This window comes from Sorex araneus, chromosome 5 (genome assembly GCF_027595985.1).
Source record: "Sorex araneus isolate mSorAra2 chromosome 5, mSorAra2.pri, whole genome shotgun sequence".
Lineage (NCBI taxonomy): Eukaryota > Metazoa > Chordata > Mammalia > Eulipotyphla > Soricidae > Sorex > Sorex araneus.
Genome location: NC_073306.1, coordinates 141,473,930 through 141,497,493, shown reverse-complemented (window position 1 = coordinate 141,497,493; position 23,564 = coordinate 141,473,930). Strand labels below are relative to the sequence as shown.

General features: G+C 47.3%; 1 protein-coding gene across 2 annotated transcripts in view; it reads left to right on the top strand.

The window, feature by feature from the left end:
• Nucleotides 1-23,564, top strand: part of DIP2C (disco interacting protein 2 homolog C) — a 193,753-nt gene that overhangs the window by 158,637 nt on the left and 11,552 nt on the right. For both annotated transcript variants that reach the window (XM_055137625.1, XM_055137624.1), the window contains 9 exons: nucleotides 508-588; nucleotides 4,753-4,876; nucleotides 5,274-5,395; nucleotides 6,545-6,656; nucleotides 6,734-6,843; nucleotides 10,108-10,238; nucleotides 12,440-12,608; nucleotides 14,257-14,427; nucleotides 21,493-21,554. In XM_055137625.1, coding sequence (XP_054993600.1) covers nucleotides 508-588; nucleotides 4,753-4,876; nucleotides 5,274-5,395; nucleotides 6,545-6,656; nucleotides 6,734-6,843; nucleotides 10,108-10,238; nucleotides 12,440-12,608; nucleotides 14,257-14,427; nucleotides 21,493-21,554 — 1,082 coding nt within the window. The remainder of the gene's footprint in view (nucleotides 1-507; nucleotides 589-4,752; nucleotides 4,877-5,273; nucleotides 5,396-6,544; nucleotides 6,657-6,733; nucleotides 6,844-10,107; nucleotides 10,239-12,439; nucleotides 12,609-14,256; nucleotides 14,428-21,492; nucleotides 21,555-23,564) is intronic.

Here is a 23,564-nt window from a genome sequence, read left to right as displayed (position 1 = left end):
GGAGAAGGAGGGAAGGCAGGCAGGGGGAGGGAGGGAGGAGAGGAGGAAGAGGGAGAGGAAAGGGAAGGGGAGAGAGAGGAGGAGAGCGAGAAGGAGAGAAGTAGAGAGAGAGAGGCGTGGTGTTTTCTGTGTCCAGCTCTCACGCAGTACCCTGGCCTTCTGTACCCCGACACTCGTACAGGAGGCACAGCCTTAGGGGTTGGTGGTGCTGTCGAACGGCTCCCTTAGATGACCATCCTCAGTGACAGATGTGGGAGAGCCCATTTGAAAGTGGGTCAGAGCCCACAAAGTTCTGGGTGTCAGCTCCCCATTTGTGGGGCCACAGCACTCCTGTGGTTGGCCACGTCTCTGAACATCTCCCGTCAGCACAGCCTGGCACCAGCCTCGTGTGAGCCCCCAGCACTGTGTGTGCTGTGACTGGGGCTCAGGGAGCTGCCTGGGACGGCCTGGCTTCATCTGTCAGTCGCAGTCCAGCCCACCCACATCTGATTCTGTGCTTTGTTCCAGTTTCTGTTTCTCTCGGAGGTCCTGCAGTGGCGAGCACAGACCACCCCCGACCACGTGCTGTTTACACTGCTCAACTGTAGGGTGAGCCTTCTGTGCCGGTGCTCTGTGGACACCTGTGTGCTTCTTCACAGCCTGCCCCCAGTCCTCACACGTCCCCTGCAGCGCCTCAGGCCCTTTCACAGAAGACGCTTTGAGATGTCAGCGTGTATATGTGTCTATTTCAGGGGTATTTCTACAGTACTCTCTCCTCCAGAATGATACAGATAAATGCAAAATAAATACAAGAGATATTTATTTTTATCACAAATCTTTTATTATGAAGGTTATTACTTTCATTACAGATTTTGAATATTAGGAATAAAATCACTGTAGCACTGTCATCCTGTTGCTCATTGATTTGCTCGGATGGGCACCAGTAATGTCTCCATTGTGAGACTTGCTGTTACTGTTTTTGGTATATCGAATACGCCATGGGGAGCTTGCCAGGCTCTGCCATGTGGGCGAGATACTCTGGGTAGCTTGCGAGGCTCTTTGAGAGGGACGGAGGAATCAAATCCGCGTCGGCTGTGTGCAAGGCAAACGCCCTACCTGCTGTGCTATCACTCCAGCCCTAGGAATAAAAATCATTTCTGTTTTATAAGTAGCTAAAAGTAATGTTCATATTAGAAAAGTAAATTAGTGGATACTTCCAAAACTTTTTATAAATAAAATAAAAATTTAGGCCCTATGGTTTACAATACTAATAGTGGTAGGGTTTATGTATAAAACATTCCAGCCCCACACCTTCCACTGTTGTACTAGTGACCCCTCTGACCCCCGACCCCCAGGGTAATCTTCCCACTGAAGACCAGTTCTGAATTTCTGTTGCCTTTGGCCATTTGTTATTCCTGTACTATTTCTGTATATTCCACACAGATGAGAATGGTCATTCTGTGTCTATCTCCTTCTAACTTCACTTAACATACTATCCAGATCCATCCATGTAGCTGCAAATGCACGATTTCCTCTTTTTTTTAGAACGAAGTGATATTTCATTGTGTATCTGTACCATAGTTTCTTTATCCAGTCTTTTGTTTGTGGGCACTTGGGTTGTTTCCAGGTCTGGGCTACTGTGAATAGTGCTGCAATTAACTAAGGAGTGGAAATGACTTTTCTCAATAGAGTTTTTGGACCCTTAAGGTAGATGTCAAGAAGTGGAATTGCTGGGTCATGTGGGTCAATTTCTAATCCTTTTGAGTATTCATTGTTTTCCAAAAGAGCTGGACCAGAACATGCCCTCCAGTGGTAAATGAGGGTGCCTTTCCCTCATATCCACACCAACACTGGTTGTTTCTATCCTTTGGTGATGTGTGCCAGTCTCACTGGTGTGCGATGATATGTCATTGTTCATTTGCATTTCCCTGATAATAAGTGGGTTTTTTATAAGCCAAACTCAGGTTGCTGTGTGCACAACCAGCACTTTGCGTTGCGTTCTGTACTAGGTCTCTAAAAAGCAGAGGGTTTTATATATATATATATATACTTTTTGGCCATCTCTATGAATATGAGATATATTCATATCAAATATCAAATAGAGATATGGAAATATCTCTATTTTCATCTTTGATGAAGTTTCTATTCGTCTCTTCCCCACAATTTTGATCACTTGGGGTTGTTTTCTTGCTAAGTTCTGCCAGTGCTTTATATAATCATGGATTATATTTTCTCCAAATCTGTGGGGTGTATTTTGTTTATTTCTCTGGGGCATGCCTGGCTGAGGCTGGGCTTGCACTTGGCTCTGTGCTGAGGGACAACTCCTGGTGGGGCTGGGGGGACAATATATTGTAATGGGGATCGAACCCAGGTCTGCTATGTGCACGACCTGCAACTTGCCTTCTGCACTAGGTCTCTACTCCCTCAGGAGGGTTTTGGTTTTTTTTGTTTTTGTTTTGTTTAGTTCTGGCCATTGTTTCTCTTGTGGTACAGAAGCTTCTTTGATAGAGTCTAATTGGTTTCTCTTGGTTCTGTATGCTAGGCCAGTGGCATTGAATCCTTGGAGTTTCCTCTGGATTCAGTGTCATGGACTGTTCTGCCTGTGTTCTCCTCAATATAATTTAGGGTCTGATATTGAGGTTGTTAATCATTTTTGAATTTTGACTTTTGTGCATGGTGTTAGGAGTCTGGGTTCATATTTTTTTCCGTGTGACTGACCAGTTTTCCTACCACAGTTTGTTGAAGAGTCATCACATAATAATTCTTTTTTTACAGGCTATTAAGAACACATTTTGTGGGGCTGGAGCGATAGCACAGCGGGTAGGGCATTTGCCTTGCACACGGCTGACCCGGGTTCAATTCCCAGCATCCCATATGGTCCCCTGAGCACCGCCAGGGGTAATTCCTGAGTGAAGAGCCAGGAGTAACCCCTGTGCATTGCCAGGTGTGACCCAAAAAGCAAAAATAAATAAATAAAAAATAAATAAAAACACATTTTGTTTAGAAGTTGATATGTGCATAATAGGAAATTTTTTTAAAAAAGAAGTAAAGAATGTAGTCATAGACAATTGCAAGCAGTTCTTCTGACATGTTCTTCTAGGTCCTATTTATATACTTACACAACTAAGTATCCATTACGTTATTAAAATTGTGTGGTTATTTATCATGCCTCTTTATATACCATTAATATTTATCATCTCAAAGTCCCAAAGCTATAGAAGTATTTGGTAATCAACAGGACACTAATTCAATCTGGAAGAAAAAATATCTAATCCAGCTTTTCTTGGCAATAAAAATTTCTTAAACAAAAATGGCAACAGTCCTCCAAAGATACTGGCATACTTGCAATTAAAATTTTGCATTCCCTTAATTTTTAATTAAAAATGAGAAAAGGCAACACAGTTAAAAAGCAAATAATTCTAAGAGAATTCATTATCCTTAGTAAAATATTAGCACAGAGAGGAAGTGCTTACTGAAGTATTGAAAGTGTGTTTAGAGATACACACACACCAACTGAGCATCATTGACGTGAACAGCAACTGCCCCTTCCTTTGCACGCTTCCTGTCCCACTGCTGCCAACTGCAGGAGCAAGTCGTGATGTCATATCACTCAGGATGGTTTGAGTGTTTGTGTCCAAGATCGCCCCTTTCTAGCAGTTTGAACAAGAACATACATACGAATCAGATAAGTCACTAGTTAACTAATTATACATGCTACTTTAGGACATCCAAAAGCTTAAAATGTTGCAAATGAATGAATATTGTCCATATTTAACACAGGTACTTTACAAGAGTAGACAATTAGAGATTTAGGGTTATAATCTGGAACTGTCTCCTGGATGAGTTACTAGTAGAACCCTTCTCATCTTAGAAGGAATTATATGGACCCAGAGTGATAGTACAGTGGGTAGGGCATTTTTCTTTTTTATTTTTATTTTTTAGGGTAGGGCATTTTTGCCTTGCACACAGCTGACCTGATTTCAATCCCCGGCATCTCATATGGTCCCCTGAGCATCCCTACGAGTTAATTCCTGAGCGCAGAGCCAGGAGTAACCTCTATATTCAATGTTTCTAAAATTTTCTTTTTACCTTCCTCCAAAGAAAAATGTGTGTGCAGGGACAGTTGAGAGAATGTCAGTTGACCCTCCCCTCTGCCTGACAAATGAGTCCTAGCAAGCAGGACAGGGTCTACCCCTCTGACCACTACCTGGCTGGGGCCTTTCTTAGCCAGATTTAGGGGCCCTAGCCTGGAGAGGACATGTTTGTGTCCAGAACTGAACACCAGTGTGCTCTCTGGAGAACACTGTGGCCCAGAGTGGACCATCGTATTTAATCAGCATATATGAAAAATCTCTCCTCCCCCCACCCCTCGTGGAAACCTCTCTCGCATGCCACACCCTGTGCATGGTTGTGAGGGTGACTGCCTCCCTGACATGCTGTTCTCATGGTGCTGGCCCAGGCTTTTCTCTTTGCCTCCCTCCACCTGTTGCTCCAGACCACTTCCTTCGCATGTTCTGTACCTGTGGTGCTCGTATTTGCCATGGCAGCTCCTTTTGGCATCCTGTCCCCACATCTCCCTTCCTAGTCCCTCTGGAGCCACATGCCTGAGTGAAAAGGTGCTGTGACCTCCTGGAAGGTGGTGGTGGTGGCAGTGAGAACATTCCAGAGTTGAACCTGTATACCTGGACAGGGGAAGCATGAGGGAGGGAGAGTGGGTCTGTATTTTCCATGGAGCACTCAGGAACGCTCACTATGTGCTCTTGTGATGTTCAGGGCACCATAGCAAACTCGTTGACCTGTGTTCAGCTTCACAAACGAGCCGAGAAGATCGCTGTGATGTTGATGGAGAGGGGCCATCTGCAGGATGGAGACCACGTGGCTCTTGTCTACCCCCCAGGTGAGCAGCAGACTTCTGGGGCTGCTCTGGCAGGGGCCCACCCAGATCCCACCCGGTACATCCCTAAGTGATTCTCACACTTTGAAATGCAGATTTGTTCTGTTCTGCTACTCAGAAGGGCATTTCCTCAGTTGTCCTTCAGTCCAGCACTACTGAGCCAGCAAGTACCCTTCTGCTCTGCTGTAGTCTCTGGAGTCCCAGGAACAGGGCTGGGGGTGAGGCGGTGTGTGTGTGTGTGTGTGTGTGTGTGTGTGTGTGTGTGTGTGTGTGTGTGTGTGTGTGTGTGTGTCTCCACTGCTCACAGAACCCTTTAACAGTTCCAGGCTGGCCGTTCCTTGGGTAGGGGATAAAGTGGGGTGATGTTTTCCCAGTGAGACCTTGGATCTTCTTCCTGTAGGGATCGATCTCATTGCAGCCTTCTATGGCTGCCTCTATGCAGGCTGCGTGCCCATCACTGTCCGCCCACCGCACCCGCAGAACATTGCCACTACACTGCCCACCGTGAAGATGATCGTGGAGGTGAAGCTGCCTGGCACTCCTTCCTGCCCACCCCACAGAACCCGGGCCTTGGGGTGAAGGGCAGGGGCAGGGTGGGGTGTGGTGTGCATGGGGCCAGCAGAGCCAGAGACACCTTGGAATGTGGCCTCAATTCCGCTTTACTAGGCTTATCATCAGCTCTGGGAGCCGGAGTTTGTCTTATGTATGGACTTATGGCCTCAAGGGTACCTGTGTTCTCCTCATGTGTCGACTGTACCCCAGAAACAGGGCATCCCCCTTCCCTGGGGACAATCTTCGAGACACTGGCACCCCCACCAAGCCCAGCCCTGCAAAAGAAACCAGTGTAGAGTGCTCCATTTCCATGGTTCTCCTTAAGGCTGAGAAGGGCACTGCTCAAGGTTGGGTTTGATGGCTGATGCTTGGAGAAGGGTGAAAGGAAGGGGCAGGAGGGTGGGTCAGTTAGGGACCCCACCAGAGAGCCCATTTTTTTTTTTGGTAGTTCTGGGCACTTGCCCTGTAGGGAGCACCACGCATATATGGCCATGGAGCAGGAAGGGCTCACCCTGGAGCCATGAATGTGATGATAACACTGGACCTCGCTCCACTCAGAAATGGCCATGGGCCTGTCTGTCTTTTTGAACTTGCACAAGGTCACACACCATGATACTTGGGCTATCCCTAGGTTAGAGGTCAAAAGTAACTGCTGACAATATTTAGGGGACCATGCAGTGTTGGGGGTCAAATCTGGGGCTCCTGGGGCTGGAGCAATAGCACAGTGGGTAGGGCATTTGCCTTGCACGTAGTCAACCTGGGTTTGATTCCCACATCCCACATGGTCCCCCGAGCACCGCCAGGAGTATTTCCTGAGTGCAGAGCCAGGAGTAATCCCTGTGCATCGCTGGGTGTGACCCCTCGCCCCCCCCCCAAAAAAAAAAAACGGCAAAAAAAAATCTGGGGCTCCTGCACATGAAGCATGAGCTTCAGCCTGCTGAGGTCCCGCTCCTCAGTCTCTGGCCTTCCTGTGTAACCCATCAGGAGGCTGCCAGGTTGTCGTGTGCCATGGATGGCAGTGGTGCCCAGGGTGGTCTTCCTGCTGCTGGTGCTGCGGGCAGAGCAGAGGGGCCTGTGTGACTTAGTCCTTCTCTTCACTCTCTGTTCTCCAACTCCCAGGTGAGTCGTTCTGCCTGTCTGATGACAACGCAGCTCATCTGTAAATTGTTACGGTCCAGGGAGGCTGCTGCGGCTGTAGATATCAGGGCATGGCCCCCCATCCTGGACACAGGTCAGTCCTCACGGCAGTCAGACTTTGTTTGTCTCTCTCCTCTGGTCAGTGTGCTAAAACTTTGTTGTATTCTTCAGATGATTTGCCAAAGAAGCGGCCGGCCCAGATCTACAAACCATCCAACCCAGACACGCTTGCCTATCTCGACTTCAGCGTGTCCACCACAGGGATGCTAGCTGGAGTGAAGGTGAGGTGGTCCTACATAGTGTCTCTTCCCCACTCTGAGATGTGCCACCATTTCACTGATCAGCCAGTGGCGCCAGATTAAATGTTGAAGAAATGTCCAGAGAAATGGGCTGTTTTATTATTGTTGAGTTTTCAAGATTCCTGATATTCTGCAGAGTGATTCCTTATCAGACACATGGTTAGCAAATATTTCCATCCATTCACTAAATTGCCTTTTTACTAAGTATTGTCTTAGTAATATTTATGATATTTGTGATATTTACTAAGTATTGTCTTTATGACATTTTTTAATTTCATGAACTCCAATTTGAACAGTTTCTTTTCTCACCTTTTCCTTTGGTTTGATATCCAGGAATTAATTTATTGCCAAGTCTAAGGTTTTACGAATTTTCTCCTATGTTATTCTTCTAAGAGTTTGATAGTTTTATTTATTTTATTTTATAATGAAACACTGAGATACAGTTGCAGACTTACACACTTTCATGATTACATTTCAGTCATACAATGGTTGAGTACCCATCCCTCCACCAGTACCTATTCTCCACCACCAATGTTCTCAGTATCCCTCGCACCACCCCCACCCTTGCCCCCATCCCCATCCCCCTACCCCTGCTGCCTCTGTGGCAGGGCATTCCCTTTTACTCCCTCTCTCCTTTTGGGTGTTGTGGTTTGCAATACAGGTATTAAGTGGCCATCATGTTCGGTCTAAAGGAGCGAGCCCTCCAAGCATCCTTTGCTTGATAGCCCCTTCTCTATCTCAGCTGCCTTTTTTCCCCCAAGCCGTGGAGGAATCCTCCTGGTCTCTATCTCTACTATCCTTGGGTGTCAGTCTCCCATTGTTACTTTATATTCCACAAATAAGTACAGTCCTTCTATGTCTGTCCCTCTCTTTCTCACTCATTTCACTTAATATGATACTCTACATGTCTATCCACTTATATGCAAATTTTGTGACTTCATCTTTTCTTTTCTTTTTTTTTGCTTTTTGGGTTACACCTGGCAATGCACAGGGGTTAATCCTGGCTCTGCACTCAGGAATTACCCCTGGCAGTGCTCAGGGGACCATATGGGATGCTGGGAATCGAACCCAGGTTGATTGCTTGCAAGGCAAATGCCCTACCCGCTGTGCTATCGCTCCAGCCCCGTGACTTCATCTTTTCTAACAGCTGCATAGTATTTTATTGTGTAGATGTACCAAGTTTCTTTAACCAGTCCAGAGTTTGATAGTTTTAGATCTTACATACTTGACTGGGCTGGAGTGATAGCGCAGCGGGTAGGGCATTCGCCATGCACACAGCTGACCCGGGTTCAGTTCCTTCGCCCCTCTTGGAGTGCCCAGCAAGCTACCAGGAGTATTTTGCCCGCATGGCAGAGCCTGGCAAGCTACCTGTTGCATATTCGATATGCCAAACACAGTAACAACAAGTCTCACAATGGAGACGTTATTGGTGCCCACTCGTGCAAATCGATGAGCAACCAGATGACAGTGATACAGTGATATACTTGACTAATTTGAATTGATTTTTGTAAACAGTATTTGTTAAGATTTCAAATCCATTTTTTTGCATATCATTGTCCAATTTCCCAGCACCATTTGTTGAAAAGATGACTTCCTATAGAATAACCTGGTGATGCTCAGGGGTTACTCCTGGCTCTGTACTCAGGAATTACTCCTAGCGATGCTTGGGGACCATATGAGATGCCAGGAATTGAATCTGGATTGGCTGCATGCATGGCAAGCACCTTACTGTTGTATTACTGTTCCAGCCCCAGTATAAGTCTATTTTTGTGCTAGTTCCTTGTTCTATAGCTTTGTAATCCATTTATAGTAAGGAAATGTGAGTCTTTCTAATTTGGTTCTTTCAGAAGTTGTTTCCAAGGCTAGAATCAGTTTTCTTGGAATTCCGCATGAATTTTTTTTTCTTTTTGGGTCACACCCAAAGATGCCCCTGGGTTACTCCTGACTCATGCACTCAGGAATTACTCCTGGTGGTGCTCATATGGGGTGCTGGGAATCTAACCTAGGTCAGCCGCATGCAAGGAAAACACTCTCCTCGCTGTACTATAGTTCTAGCCCCTCCACATGAATTTTATAACAGGCATGTCAGTTTCTTAATTTAAGAAATTTCAAAGATTTGCACGGTGAGCTCACTCAGCATTTCTTTTACCTGCTGAGCTAAGATTGTGGGAAAGGAGATTCAGGGGCTTTGGGTCCTGGGCGTTTCCTAGAGGTAGAGGTGAGTCTCTTAAAACAAGTCATGTGACTTCTTAAACTAATGAGTGGCTTTTGGAGAAAGCTGGAAGAACTCCATTTGTATAGGCTGCGCATTTGACCCTATGTGACCTTGCTTTGTGGTCAGTGGGACATGCAGACTGGCCTCTGGGAAAACCTTTTGGCTCTGCGTGTCACAGAGGAAGGCCCTGTCCCATTGTGTCTCCCCTTTCATGTGAGGACGTGTGGAGGCTGACACAACGTTGGTGGGTCTTCCTAAGTGTGGCAGCACTCGTAAATGCCCTTCCACACCTCTGCCACCTTTCCTTTTCCATAATCATGGGGTGTTCGGACTGTGAACCTCCACATTCCTTTTTCCCTTGGTTTGATTGGCTGGAAAACTTCCACAAGAAATGGTTCTTTTAAGGTACATTTTAGTGTTTTAAAGGGATCCACCTCACTCATTAAGTACCTGGACATCAGTGGTGGTCAAGAAGCTCTTTGCTGACCATCCATTGTGACACAGCAAAGTTGGATTTTGTCAAGTTGATTTGTGATTTCCTGTGATTCTGGGAAAGGGCGTGTCTCCCAGTCAACCCCGCCCCTGCTCTGAGCTGCTTCTCCCAGGGGGCTGTTCACATGTGGTGTCTTGGGCCTGGGAATGAGATGGGTCAGGTGGATCCTGCCTGGAGAGGCAGACAGGTGCTGGTCCACCCTCAGCATCTGCTGCAGCACTTGGGGTCAGATGGGCAGTGCTAATGCCACTCTGCTGATACCTCGAGTTGCTTCTGTTGCTAGCACAGGTCTAGGAGGACTCAGAGATCTGAGGTATGATTGGTTCATCGCAGGGAACAGTCAGAGAACAGCTGCCCACTCCCACCTGATGGAACCAGAACTCGATGACAGTAGTGATTTGGGGGAGTCAGGCTTCGGCATTGAGGGCACTTGTGTCAGGGTGGATTGGTTGGGGCCAGGCCCCAGGCATGTGACAGCCCTTCTCTAGGGGATCATTTGGAGGCTTGACCCCTGCATTAACACGCCTCTCTCTTGCAGATGTCGCACGCAGCCACCAGTGCCTTTTGCCGTTCTATTAAGCTGCAGTGTGAGCTCTACCCCTCTAGAGAAGTGGCCATCTGCCTGGACCCTTACTGTGGGCTCGGGTTTGTCCTTTGGTGTCTCTGCAGGTGAGTTCCTTTGTGAGCATAATGAGAAACGAGCCCATGTCCTGGGAACCCTCTGGCCGAGAAGGCGAAGACAGCTGCTGCAGGGAAATGACCGTTGGCGCAGGCCCACCAGAAGACTAGTGCTTGTATGCTCTGTGGCATCTGCAGAGTCTGCCAGACGGGCCCTCCAGGGCAGTTGTCAGGAGGACCTATGCCTCTGCCTCTTTTATTAAGCCTCAGCAGTTGTTCCTGATCTGGGCGTCATGGTCATTTGAGGCATTTCTGACCCTTTCACCTCAAGTTCTCTCTGATTCCACAAAGGAAGCCAGAACATTTCTTTTCCCCAGAAAACTTTTCTCCTCAAAATACACCATTGAGAATAATGAGCTATGGTCTGGGAACAAATATTCCAAATTACACGTCTGTTCAGGTGTTCCCATGAGATAGCAAACTGCCTTAAAAGCTTTAAGAAGATGGGCTGGAATGATAGTACAGCAGGTAGGGTGTTGACCTTGCACGTGGCCAACCCAGGTTCTATCCCCAGTCCCATAGGGTACCCCAGGCCCCATCAGGAGTAATTCCTGAGTGCAGAGCCAAGAATAACCCTTGAGCATTGCAGAATGTGGCCAAACTTCCCCCCTTCCCCAGAAATGAGAGAGAGAATGAAACTATAAGAGGAAGACAATTTGAGGTAAAAATAAATAACAGGCCTGAAAAGACATCTCACCAAAAATACACATACTGCCAGTAGACACTGGAAAAGATGTATATTCTTCATTAGAGAAATACAAATTTGTGGAGTTCATGCCCAATCTAATCAGGTTAATCAATGGCTGAACTACATTATTTAAAAAATAATAATAATCCTTACCTGCATGTATTTTATCTTAGAAAAAAAGAAATGCAAATCAAAGTCATTATGAAGTACTGGCTAGATTGTATAGCAGGCAGGGCGCTTGCTTTGTACCCAGCCAACCCACGTTCAATCCCTGGCACCCTATCAGGTCCCCTGAGCACTACCAGGTACTGAGTACAGAGTGAGGAGTAAACTCTGAGCAACTCTGGGTGTGGCCCCCACCCCCACCCCAAACAAATAAAGCGACTTTGAGAGACTTGCTTTGCACTGTTTAGGATAGCTGTATCCTAAAAGATGGCTGGAGAAGGAAATTTCTTGATTTTAAAACTACACTGTAAACTGTGCCTCACTGCCACAGACCACAAGAACGTAGAGAAGTGGAGTCTCCTATGCTTTTGGTGGAGCATAAGGGCAGTGATGCTACAGGTTAGCCTGTGAAGAATCATATTTACATTTACCATGAACCCAGCAAGTTCTTGCCTTGGGCATGAATGTGCATTTAAAAATGGGTGGAATCCAAAAAATGACCAGCCATGCTGTCACAAGCACACAGCAGAGTTAGCTACAGTGGTGAAGAGCTTTCAAAACTGCAATGTGAAAGGAACTAGACTCACAAGGTACCAGTGACAACAAATGTAAGGATGTGACATGTCTGTCACCCATCTTTGCAATCAGAGGTAGAACGCTGGCTGACAGATGGCAGTGAAGTCGAATGGAAGATAGTTGTTTTCCTTCATTCTTCTGGTGAATTGTTAGGACCCTTAGTGTGTGTGTGTGTGTGTGTGTGTGTGTGTGTGTGTGTGTGTGTGTGTTGGCTTTGATTTTGTATTTCTAACCAGGAGAGACACTAACCAAGGGAGGCACTTCTCGAAGGGGAACTCTTGGGTCAGGCTTCAGCCCATCCATGTTCCTGTGACTCTCCATTCCTTGGAGCAGGCAGTGTATCAGTCAGCTGACAGGAAGTCTGGGCATCTTGAACAGAATTCTCTCTCTCCTACTGTTCAAGAGAATCCAGTGACAGAGTGGCTCCACCAGGCTTCGGAGGAAAGCTTAGCAGGATCCCAGATGGCATTTGTGCTTTTGTTATTTTGGTTCGGGGGAGACACTCAAGTAGTGCTCAGGGTTCATTCCTGGCTCGGCACTCAGGGATTACTCCTGGCAGGGTTTTGGGGACCATCTCGATGCCAGGGATTGAACCCGGGTTGGCTGTGTGCAAGGCATGTGCTCGACCTGCTGAAAACCTCGTGTGTTTTTCAGAACACTTCTCATGAAGGCTTGGTTTTGTCACTGGATGATGCATTGGGGTGCCTCCCCCACCCCACCCAGTGTCCAGTGCTGCTGGCCCTCATCTCCGCTCTTTCCACAGTGTATACTCTGGCCACCAGTCCATCCTCATCCCTCCGTCGGAGCTGGAAACCAACCCTGCCTTGTGGCTTCTTGCCGTGAGTCAGTACAAAGTCCGGGACACATTCTGCTCCTACTCTGTAATGGAACTTTGCACCAAGGGCCTGGGGTCACAGACAGAATCTTTAAAGGTAAGCAGACCCTCTGCATCTGCAGTGGACACTCCCAGTGCTCTAGGGAGGAGCAGGCAAGCTGCCTCCCGTCCTCATCCACAGGGCCTTTCTGAGACTGCCCAGCCTTCTGCTAGCACCAATTGGTACCTCATAGTCACATGCTCACTGATCTCTCATTCCTTCCGTGTAAACCACCCGAATGATTTTCTTAGTTTTTAAATACACTTCTGTAGGGTTGATTTTTTTTTTTTTCAGTACTAGATTTAAAGTGCCTCAGTTTGAATTTGGCCATTCATTCTTTGGTTTGTAGGTATGGATCCTGATTACCAGATTCATTTTTGTAGTCCAGTGAGAAGTGGTTTCTTTATAGTTAAATGTTATGTGTGACAAGGATAGCACTTCACTCTGCTTCTCTTAAGGATATTTCAATAAACATGCTTTTCAGGATTTTCAGGTGAATCTGTCCCTAACCCAAGTAATCAGGAATGTTTGAGCCCCACCTCAACTCCTTCTATTCCGTGTTTATGTCTAAATATTTTTATGTCTTTGTTTATGTACAGACAGTATTGGCATACATGTGTATGTCTGTGCAGACTACACATAGAAATAGCAAACAGTTTGTTCTTCTGGGAGAAGGGAGAGGCCTTCCAAACTCAGCTAGTGGTTGGTTGGTGCGGTGTGAGGACTTGAGAATACAGTATTGCTTGGGTCTTGTGTTGACATGGAATCATGCCACCCAATCCTACTATTTATTATTTTATCCCAAATTTGTTTCCTCAGTCAGATCTAACGCATTGAGTTTGAGCAGATGAACAATGTAATTTGGAAGTATTTAAAACTAAATAAATATACGATTACCAGGACTTAGAAAAGGAAATCTATAAAACAAAAATTACTCACTTCTAGCTATGTTGTGTGATGAAACAATTGAGTACATATCCTTGAACTTTCTCATAGGGACACATATAAATAACCCAGATGAAAAAAAATAAGCATTGGGTGATCTCCAAGAGTTTTTCACATGGGCCCTGGATCTGCACTTACTCCAACTCAGCTAGAGGAAATGCAAGATGCCAGGCGCCTTTTGGGTTCCCCCTTCTAGTAACTTGGAGCTAAGTTCTGCGTCTTTCCAGGGACCCTCTCCTGTGTCTTGCTGCTTCACCACTCATGCATGCACAGACAACCAGCTCCTCAGTGACACAGGGACAGTCCAATGGGATCATGTCCACATGGTCCTGTTCAGAATTGCGTGTCCCACGCCCTGCTGACCCTTGCGTGTCCTGTGGGAGCACGTCTGCACTGCATAGTCTCTGGGGATGGAAGGGTCTCTCAGACCTCGAGCCCACATTTCCCTGCCCCCTCTCTTCCCTCCAGTGTGCTCCTGGGTGCTGTGCCTTGTCTCTGTCCCAGGCCCTGACCCTCAGTTGTGTGTGCTGGGACCGGCTGTTCCTGAGCCTCTCCTCCAGGCTCTCGTGGCTGCTCCACACCGTCACTCCCAACAGTCTCCAGGCCACTTGGGCAGCTGCTCTGCCGGCTTTCTTCACATAGCGCCCCGCCCCAAAGCATAGTGCCCCTCACGGTGGACATCAGTGTGGACCCTCTGGCCTCACGGTTGGTCAGTGAGGACTCTGGAGGACTTGCTTGTCACCTTGGTTGTCCTCTGTAGGCTCGAGGACTGGACTTGTCCCGGGTGCGGACGTGCGTCGTGGTTGCAGAAGAGCGGCCCCGGATAGCACTCACCCAGTCCTTCTCCAAGCTCTTCAAGGACCTGGGTCTCCACCCGCGGGCCGTCAGCACCTCCTTTGGCTGCAGGGTGAACCTGGCCATCTGCCTGCAGGTGAGTCTCAGCTGCTGGGCACCGACGCTCCAGCAGGTCTTCTGGGCTAACATCGGGATGCGTTTACGACTTTTTCCTTAGCTTTTTCTCCAGTTCAGCCTCTTTTTTTTCTTATGCTGAATGATTGACAATAGAGACTTGCTGGAAACACCAGTATGTCTGAGAGTGGGACTAAATAAATAAGAAGAGCAACTCACGGGACCGAGAGCTCTGTAGCCTTACAGTAAATGCATGTGTATATGCATCCCTATATGCATATGTAGTGCATATACATATAAATATATGTAGTGCACATACATACATACATGCCATCTGTGGTGGAACACTGCAGACCACAGCAGCTGTGGCAATGTCAATCGGCCCTGCTCACATTTCTCCCCAAATGCATTCCAGAGAGTCTGTCCTCCAAGGCTCCCTGCTGATGGGTGGGCAGTGGGCATCACAGGATGAAGCCCCGGAGTGCCTAGCACATCATCAGGCAGGGGCCATGGAGTCGGCAGGAGGGCAGCGAAGCACAGTCTGGCCAGTACAGACATTTTCTCTTAGTTTTTGAGAAAGTGGAAAATTGTGTCATGAGCCAAGGCCCTGGGGAAAAGCCCCATCTCTGTCCTCCTGCTGTGTTCCCAGCACGGGGTGAAGGACCTGTAGGCTGCTGAGCATATCGGCACAAGCTGAATTTTTGTGGGTCTTTACACAAAGAAGGAAAAGAACCAGACTGTTGCTGTTTTTTTCTGTTGAGTGAATTTCTTTGTTCTTTTGGTGGTTTTCTCCCTGGCGATGCTTGTGGGACTAGCCCTATTGGTGCTCAGCTCTTAGCCGCACAAGGAGCCGGCAGGGTGCCCAGGGGCACCAGGCAGTGTTGGGAGTTGGACCCGGGAACTCTCTCCCTGGCTGTTCTTTCCCCTGCCCTCATTGTCTCTGTTTTCACAAAAGTATTTGTTTCAAAAAACAAAACCTGAGCTTGCAGATCAGCCAGTAATAAATATTAACACACCACAGTTCCTTCTTCCCAGAAGTCGTTACCATTAATCCTTGATGTGAAAGAAAACACAGAAAGCTTAAGGCTCTCACTGAATTCTTAGCCTTGTCCAGAATGTTTAAAGGCATTGAGAGAATTGATTATCTTTGCTTTAGAGTACCACAGTGAATAATAAAATGCAGAGCTGGTGAACAAGATTTTTTCTTTTCTCTTTTAAATTTTATTTTAGCTTTTGGGTCATACCTGGCCATGCTCAGGGCTTAACTCCTGGCTCTGCACTCAGAAATTACTCGTGGCAGAGCTTAAGGGCCTATACGAGGTGCTGGGGATTGAATTTAGGTCCGCCATGTGCCAGGCAAGCGCCTTCCCCTCTGTCCTGTCTCCAGCCCCTCCAGGTGTTTGTTTGTTTGCCTTTTGTTTGCCTGTTGATTTCTTGATTCTGACACTGTTTCTCCTGTTGCCACCTGTCACCTTGCGCACATGGAGGGTTCCTGGAGGGCATGCTCTGGCTCCAGGAGGAGTTGCCTGTTTCAGACAGAGTCAGGGGGTCAGTTACTCATGTAGTCACAGGGATGACGCATGTGCTCTGGGGAGTTTTTGCTGGGTCCTCAGAACCTTTCATGGATTTGCTGCCCTCTGGGTGTCTGTTAGTTGGCACTTGGGACTGAAGAATGTATCTGAGTTACAAGGAAATGAAGGTATGTAAGGAGGCTCCCATGTCTCTGGCCTCTGCGCCAGCCTCAGGGCTCTGCACATAATTTGACACCAGTGACCTGCTCTGACGGAGACTAGTGCCTTGTCTGCTGGAAATGGACTTCTGTTCCCTCCTTGGCAAAAACCTGCTTCTCTTTCCATCAACTCCAATTTTCCTTCCTTTGAATCCCCTCTCATTTATCTCCTCCACACTATGGCGGGTACTTCATAAATATGGGGCTAGATCTCTTCATCCTGCCATCCTGCAGATAACGGCTCTCTAACCCTGTCTCAAGGGCACTCTGCAGCTCACATAGTTGATTGTATCCTGAAGTTTAGTCAGTGCCACAGAAGGACATGAAATTCCATTCTTTTAACTGCATGTTGCGATTCACATCAGGAAAATGGGACATGTTTTTGATTTTAGTCATCTTTATAAAGTGAGAACTAGGACTGGAATTATAGTATAGTGAGGAGGGTATTTGCCTTGCACATGGCCAACCAAGGTTCGATCCCTGGCATCCCATATGGTCCCCCAGCACCACCAGGAATAATTCCTGAGTGCAGAGGCAGGAGTAACCCCTGAGCATCAGCACGTGTGACTCCAGCCTTCCCCCTCACATTCTCCCCCCCCCCCCCCCGCCCAAAAAAAAGTGAGAACATGGCAGCTCTGAATTTTCTCTGCCGTGAAGCTGTGGTCAGAATTTCTATCAGGTGTGAGCCCATGGCCTCACTTCCAACACTACTGTAAGTGACATCCAAAGGGTTTCCTGTTCTCCCAGCATCCACAGCACCCTCACCTTCAGAAAAGGGTGTTCACAACTCAAACACATACACATGCATGTGTACACAGCACACATTCTGTGCAGACACCTGCACTCGCATACACCTGTGTGCACTCACATCACACATCTACATGCACTCACACACACCTGTGTATACTCCCACATACCTGCATGTATTCATACATCACACTTGCACACACCTGCATGCACTCACACATCACACTCGCACACCTGCATGCATTCACATCAGACTCACCTACATGCACTCACACATCAGACTCGCATGCACCTACATGCAGTCAAATATCACATACCTGTGTACGCTCAAACATCAGACTCACACACACCTGCGTGCACTCATGTCACACACACGCACTTGGCACTTGTGTGCACTCACACATCACACACACCTGTGTGTACTCACATCACACTTGCATGCACTTGCATGTCCTCACACATCACACAGACCCCTGCGTGCACTCACACACACTGCATACACCTGCATGCACTCAAACATCACACACATACACTTGTATGCAGTCACACATCACACACATATCTGCATGCACTCAAATCACACACTCATATGCACCTGCATGCACTCAAATATCACACACCTGTGTGCATTCACTCATCATACTCTCATGCACTTACACGCACTCTTATATCACACATGTGCACCTGTGTGCACTCATAATCATACTCTCACACACCTGTGTGCACTCATGTATTCTGGAACAGGCTTATCAGGGCTTCTGGCACCAAGTCACATCTTTTTCCACAGCTCAGTAAGGTTTAGGTTTGTCATTTATTTGAAAAGAAACTGGGGCTCTGACAAATCACTGATATAGGGAAGACATTTGTCAAGACAGACCAGCCTGCTATGACCTCTAACCCCAGACTCATGGTCAAGGTAAGGTCATTCTTTACGATGATCTAGTATCTATGACTTGGCTTCAGTTCCAGGTCATGCTTTATTCTTGGGTTTGTGATCTGAATGCAGAGAGAATGGCTTATCTGCAGCTATGCCACCCTGAATACACCCCATCTCATCAGATAGAGTGGCATATTTGTCCTAACCTCTTCCCTCGGACCTCAGAGGTTGTCACTGAGGTACCGTCACCCTTTGTGGGGACAAGAGGTCACTTGCAGCATAGCTAACCACAACACCAGCTTTTGTGTGCTGTTAAGTGAGACCTGTTTTTTTCAACAGTGAGGAAATATAAATTGACATTTTCTTGTCCAGTGCACAAATATAAAAATTTAAATATGGGTTCTTAGAAAATTAAGTTAATGGTAGTTCCTGTGGTGCTGTTTCTCAGCTCATTTCTTAGGAACAGAAGAATTTGTTTATCCATTTATCATTTAGAGGCAGAAATACGCATATTCCTTCTTTCAGAGTTGTTGTCTAAAGTCCATCATGCAGTTCAAAGTCATGGACACCAGCACTAGGAGGGTGACTTTGGTTTCAGGGAAATACTGGTGTATCTGCAGAAAACAGACATCAAGAACCATAATAGATTTGGGGAAATATTCCCAAGTATAATAGATGGTCTGAACCATCTATTATACTTGGGAATATTTCCCCAAATCATCAGCTATAAAGTGGATGCTGAAGTGCATACATTTGCTTCTGAGAGAGCTGAGGGCCTGTATGTGACTTTGTGTTGATGAGAGGCACAGGATTAGCTGAGGTCAACCCCTTCCTCACATCTGCTGGAGAAGAGATCACCCAGCTCCAGCTTCTCTTTGTGAGAGTATTTGTGTTACAAATTTAATTGTAATAGAAGAATTAAAGAATTAGCTTCCTCTTTGCCTGCAGAAGAAGGGTGGGGAAAAACTATTTAAAAAATAGTTTAGGTAACATGATTCTAGTATTAGCACTTTTGATTTTGGTGTTCAGATTTACTGCCCCTCACTACCACCAAAGTGCCCAGGACTGTCCACCACTGCCCTCCTAGTACTTTACCTCTGCCTCCCCACCTTCCCTGGAGGGTCTCCCCCTGGTGTTTGGAAGAGTCACTGATTATGGAAAGAAAAAGGAGAGAGGCTTGAGAGCGACTTAAAGTTAATTACCAAAACAAGAGTCTTCATCAGGGCTGGAGAGGTAGAAGGGGAGGTAAGGCATGGCTGACTATGATTGGACTCCTGTCATCACATCTGTCCCCTGAGCACTTCCAGGAGTGATCACTCAGCACAGAGCTCTAAATGATCCCTGAGCAGTGCGATGTAGCCCCCAAACAAACCCCTTTGACATGGGGTGCCTCCATTTCACTATCTTTCCACTTTGGTGGTGCCCTCATCTAATTCGCACATTTTTTAAAGTAATAAATGGCATTTTACACGCTGGTGTAGTCTCCTAATCATACTTCCCTTCACTGTTCAGTGGTTTTTCCTCTTCACTTCCACAGCCTGGCTCCACAGTGTCTGCCTCCTTGAGCCATTGGTTAGCTCACAGCAACAGTGTGCTTCTCCCGTACCTCTAACACTGCTCAGTCACAGGGTCAGAGTTCAGGTCCACAAACTTCTTCCGTCGAGGGTTTAATGCTTGCTCAGGAGTTTTCAATAAACGAGGCTTGCCAGGACGACAGTCACCAGTGGAAGGTAGCACTCGCCTAGTCCCTGAACAGAAAAGCTTTCCATTTTCACTCACATTTTCACTTGTGCTCACCAGTCTGCTCCTGGTGCATTGCAGATGGTCACATCCCCTACTTTGGTACAGATTCAGATTCTTTCCCAAAGCATTTTAGCATAGTTCTCAAACTAAATTAGGAGGAACTCCTTTATTTTTTGGCAAATGAGTTTTGTCTTTTTCTCTCTAAGGGAAATTGCCTTTGCAAGAAACATGTGTCCAGCTTTAGTTTGGGTGTATCTGTAAGGTCATACCTCCTGCTGGACAGAGACCACTTGCTGAAAAGTCAGCCTGCTTGAGGGACTTTGTGGGTCCTTTCTGGAGGAAGCGACTGGGCCCTGTGCCTGACCGTGGAGGCCTCTGAGTGCAGCATGCTACATGCTTCCAACATGCAGCCATTGGAAGGAGATGGGGCCTTGCAGTCTCTTCCTTCTCATCGCCCCGTTCCTGCTTCTGCTCCACTCCATTGGTTGAGTGTGTATTTACTAAAAATAAGTTACGAAGGGCCTCAGCGCCGCTGCCCTCGTACGGTAGTCTCATGCCGCTGCTCCCCCCACCCCGGGGAGGTCGATGGCAATGGGTGGACAAAGGAGGAAATGAGGACCAGGCTGGTTGGTGTCAATTGCAGTTTATTCCATTCTCATTTCCGTTCTCCTCTGATTCTCCTCCTGCTTCTTCCTCCCCCATGCTGCTTCATTCTCTTTCTCGATCCCACTTCAATCTCCTTACTCCTACTTCATACTTCTCACTCTCCCAGCCACCTCTTACAGCCTAGTTAAATCCCAAAGAATGAGGGGTTGGGGTAATAATTACACTTAGGTGTGGTCATATAATCAACAGAGGTAAAGTTTTTCGTCAGGGAAAGCTGCTTCTAGGACAGATTCTCATTCAGCAGATGACCCACCCCAGAGCGGAATCCCATGGGTGTGTTTCTCCTCTCCTTGTCCAACAAACATATAAGCATTCATAATAATCATTTTGTATGGACACAGTAAGAGATACATTAAGCTTATAGAATTGCTCTCCTGGGGCTCTCCATTATAGATCTCAGACTACAGTGCTCAAGCCAGATTAGTCTTTCCTATCCCTAGCAGGGTTCTAATCTCATCATTACTCTTGGATTATGGCAGCATTTGTCCATGACCATGCTCTCAACTTATAGTTGAGTATTGTGGTGCTTTGGCCTGGCCCATTTTGATGCCAGGGTAGCTCACTGCTTGCCCTGGGTCTGTTCAGTCCTTCGTTGGGACCCTGCTTTTGGGGTGCTAGGAACTAAGGGCAACTGAGGCTTAAGTCGAGGAAGCAGATTCCCTGGAGTGTGTGTTGTTTGGAATCAGTTAATTCCCAAGTTTCAAAAGCATAATTTTAACTGTCTTCCTTTGTCCATACAAAAAGGACATTGCTTTAAAGTAAACTATTCAAAAGATATAAGGAGAGGAGAAAGGCAATATTAACTTACAATACAAGTTCAGTGTCCTTAGGCAGATCTGACCTTACAAGTTAACGGAGTCTGATTAGGGGGAAAGGGTGATTAACTGGTTGGGTAGGAGAGCCCAGAGAAGTTACAGATAAGCACAGAGGAATGGGAGTGACTCGGGAGCACTGTGATAGGTGTAACCCAATAAACCTAAGCTCCCTATGGCAAGGGAGAAAGGACAAACCAATGTATCCTACAGTTGCGTTCTGAAAAGGGTGCTTTTCTGGGTGCACTTGGCCAGGGGTGCCAACGCAGGGCGCTTTTGCCACCAGCTCTCAGTATATTTGTTTCTCTTCACTGGGTACAATGAGTACGTGCCCTTGCATTGTCGCTGTCACCCTGACAGTCTAGGGTGTGAACCAGCCGGGTGTCCTCATAAGATGTTCTCCTGCAGGCAGTTTGGAGAGAAGCTTCTAGGTTTTGTTCAGTTTGGGATGTTTTACCGAAGCAGGGAAACCTCCTGCACAGACTCACGTGAGCCCTGTGTGCTTGCTTGCAGGGGACTTCGGGACCCGACCCCACCACCGTCTATGTGGACATGCGAGCCCTGAGGCACGACAGGTATGGTGTACTCGGGGTTTCACCCGCTTAGCCCTTGCCTGCAGACAGGGGCAGTGGGTGTTGGCTCTGGGACGAAGCCTGTGTCACTGCAGCACCTTGGCCCGTGGCTCTGCTCCCGGCCTCGCCTCTCTGCTCTGAACAGCCACAGGAGCCAAAGTGGCCTTTTCTGTCTGCCTAACCAGGAGCACTTCACCCCCTCCCCAGGCCAGATCTGTTTAATCAGGAGCCATCTTGCACATCAGAAAATAACAGCAGTCTGCCCTCTCTCTCTATAAGTCAACATTTGTTTTCAGGGCTCCTTGATGAACATTAAAAATGGTGTTGGGATGTGTTATGCATGAAACCCCACCATTCACAGCCAGGCTGCCAAAAGGTTTTTAAAGACATTTTTATAAAGATAAGAGAATATAAGGTAAGTGCCTTTGCTGGTGGAGCGGTCTAGGGCCCCTTGAGCAGGAGTGGAAGGTTGGTTAGCTCAGGAGCACCGGGGGGCGGGGGGGGCAGCAGTGCGACAGGAGGCCTTGGCCTGCCACCGCCCCACATGCTCCACGGCTCCATAGGCATTTTGCATTGCGGATAGACCATTTCCTCTTTAGTGATCATGGTGATACTCATTTTGCTGTTCCTGTTTTTAGGCCAGTGTTCTTGACTGGGGGTCATCACCATAGGCTCCCAGGATAGTTCAGAGGGGCCACAGGAGAGAAACAGGGTTGGAAGGTTCACAAACACTGCTTTGGACAGTGTGATCAGTAGGACGAGCGAATCCTAGTACTGCCGTTGCTCGAGGGGCTCCCTTAGAGAGATCTGGTAACAGTTTGAGATGGAGCTTTATTGATCAGCCAGAGCTGGCAGTTGGGAGCTGGGGCCTCCTGTCCAGGGAAGGAGTGCAGGGGTAGGGTGCACATTGCTGGGCGGCGGACAGAGGGGCCAGAGACCTCTTATCGGCAGGTCTCCAACATTTGCCTCTGCTTCTCTTCTCCAGATATTGATTTCTTCCCTGTAGGGGTCCTGCCCAGCTACTAGCTTCCTTGTAGCAGCTTTTTTTTGGGGAAAGACGAGATAAGGTCGGATAGAACATCCTTCTGTTCTCACCAGCCATGCCCAGAGGGGTTGCTGGTCTCCATCCCGAGCCCAGCTTCACACTCCTCGGCTGTTCCTCACACCCACATCTCTTCTTTCGCATTGACTCCTGCCGGACCAGACGATGCCTTCTCACATGCTCCACTTCCACTCACTGTCCAGAGCACAGACGTGTTAGGATGTGGCCATGCAGAGCATTTCTGCGTCCCCTGAGGAAGACACTTGTTCTCCTGCATTTGGAATAAATTTCTGAGTAGAGAAAATGAGGGAAATATTTTATGACTATTTGACAGTGACATTTAGCTTATAAACTTCTTGACAGTCTGTTCCTTTAAGGTAATTCCCAGCTTGGGGCTGGAGTGCTGGTACAGCAGTTAGGGCATTTGCTTTGCGTGTGGTTGACCCAGGTTCAATTCCCTAGCACCAGGTTCAATATGGTCCCACAAGCCCCCTCACATCTGAGTGCAGAGCCAGGAGTTAAGTCCTAAGCACCTCTGGGTGTGGCGCAAAACCAAAATATAAAAAGATTCACAGATTGAGTCACTCCCAATTTCATCTTGCCTTTGGAACTTGAATTTTGCCAAACATATATATATTATATATTTTGCATTTCAAGGTCGTATTTTAGGAGTGAAATCTTAACAGGCACATTTGCTGAATGCCTTCTTGGTTTCCTAACTTTCTTGATCAGAAGTTGTAAGTCTCAGAAAAACTGGGGCCATAGCCAAATTTTGCTTGGTGCCATGTCTCCTGATCCCAGTAGAAATGGGAGTGGAGTCAGCCAGTGAGCTGGAAGCCAGTGAGCACAGGGCAGGGGACATGGAGACCACACAGCTCAAAAGGTACCACTCTGTATGTGTGCCCACGTGTGGGTGGTGTGAGCACGAATGTACATTGATGTGTGGGTGAATTTTGATGTGTGTGTTACAG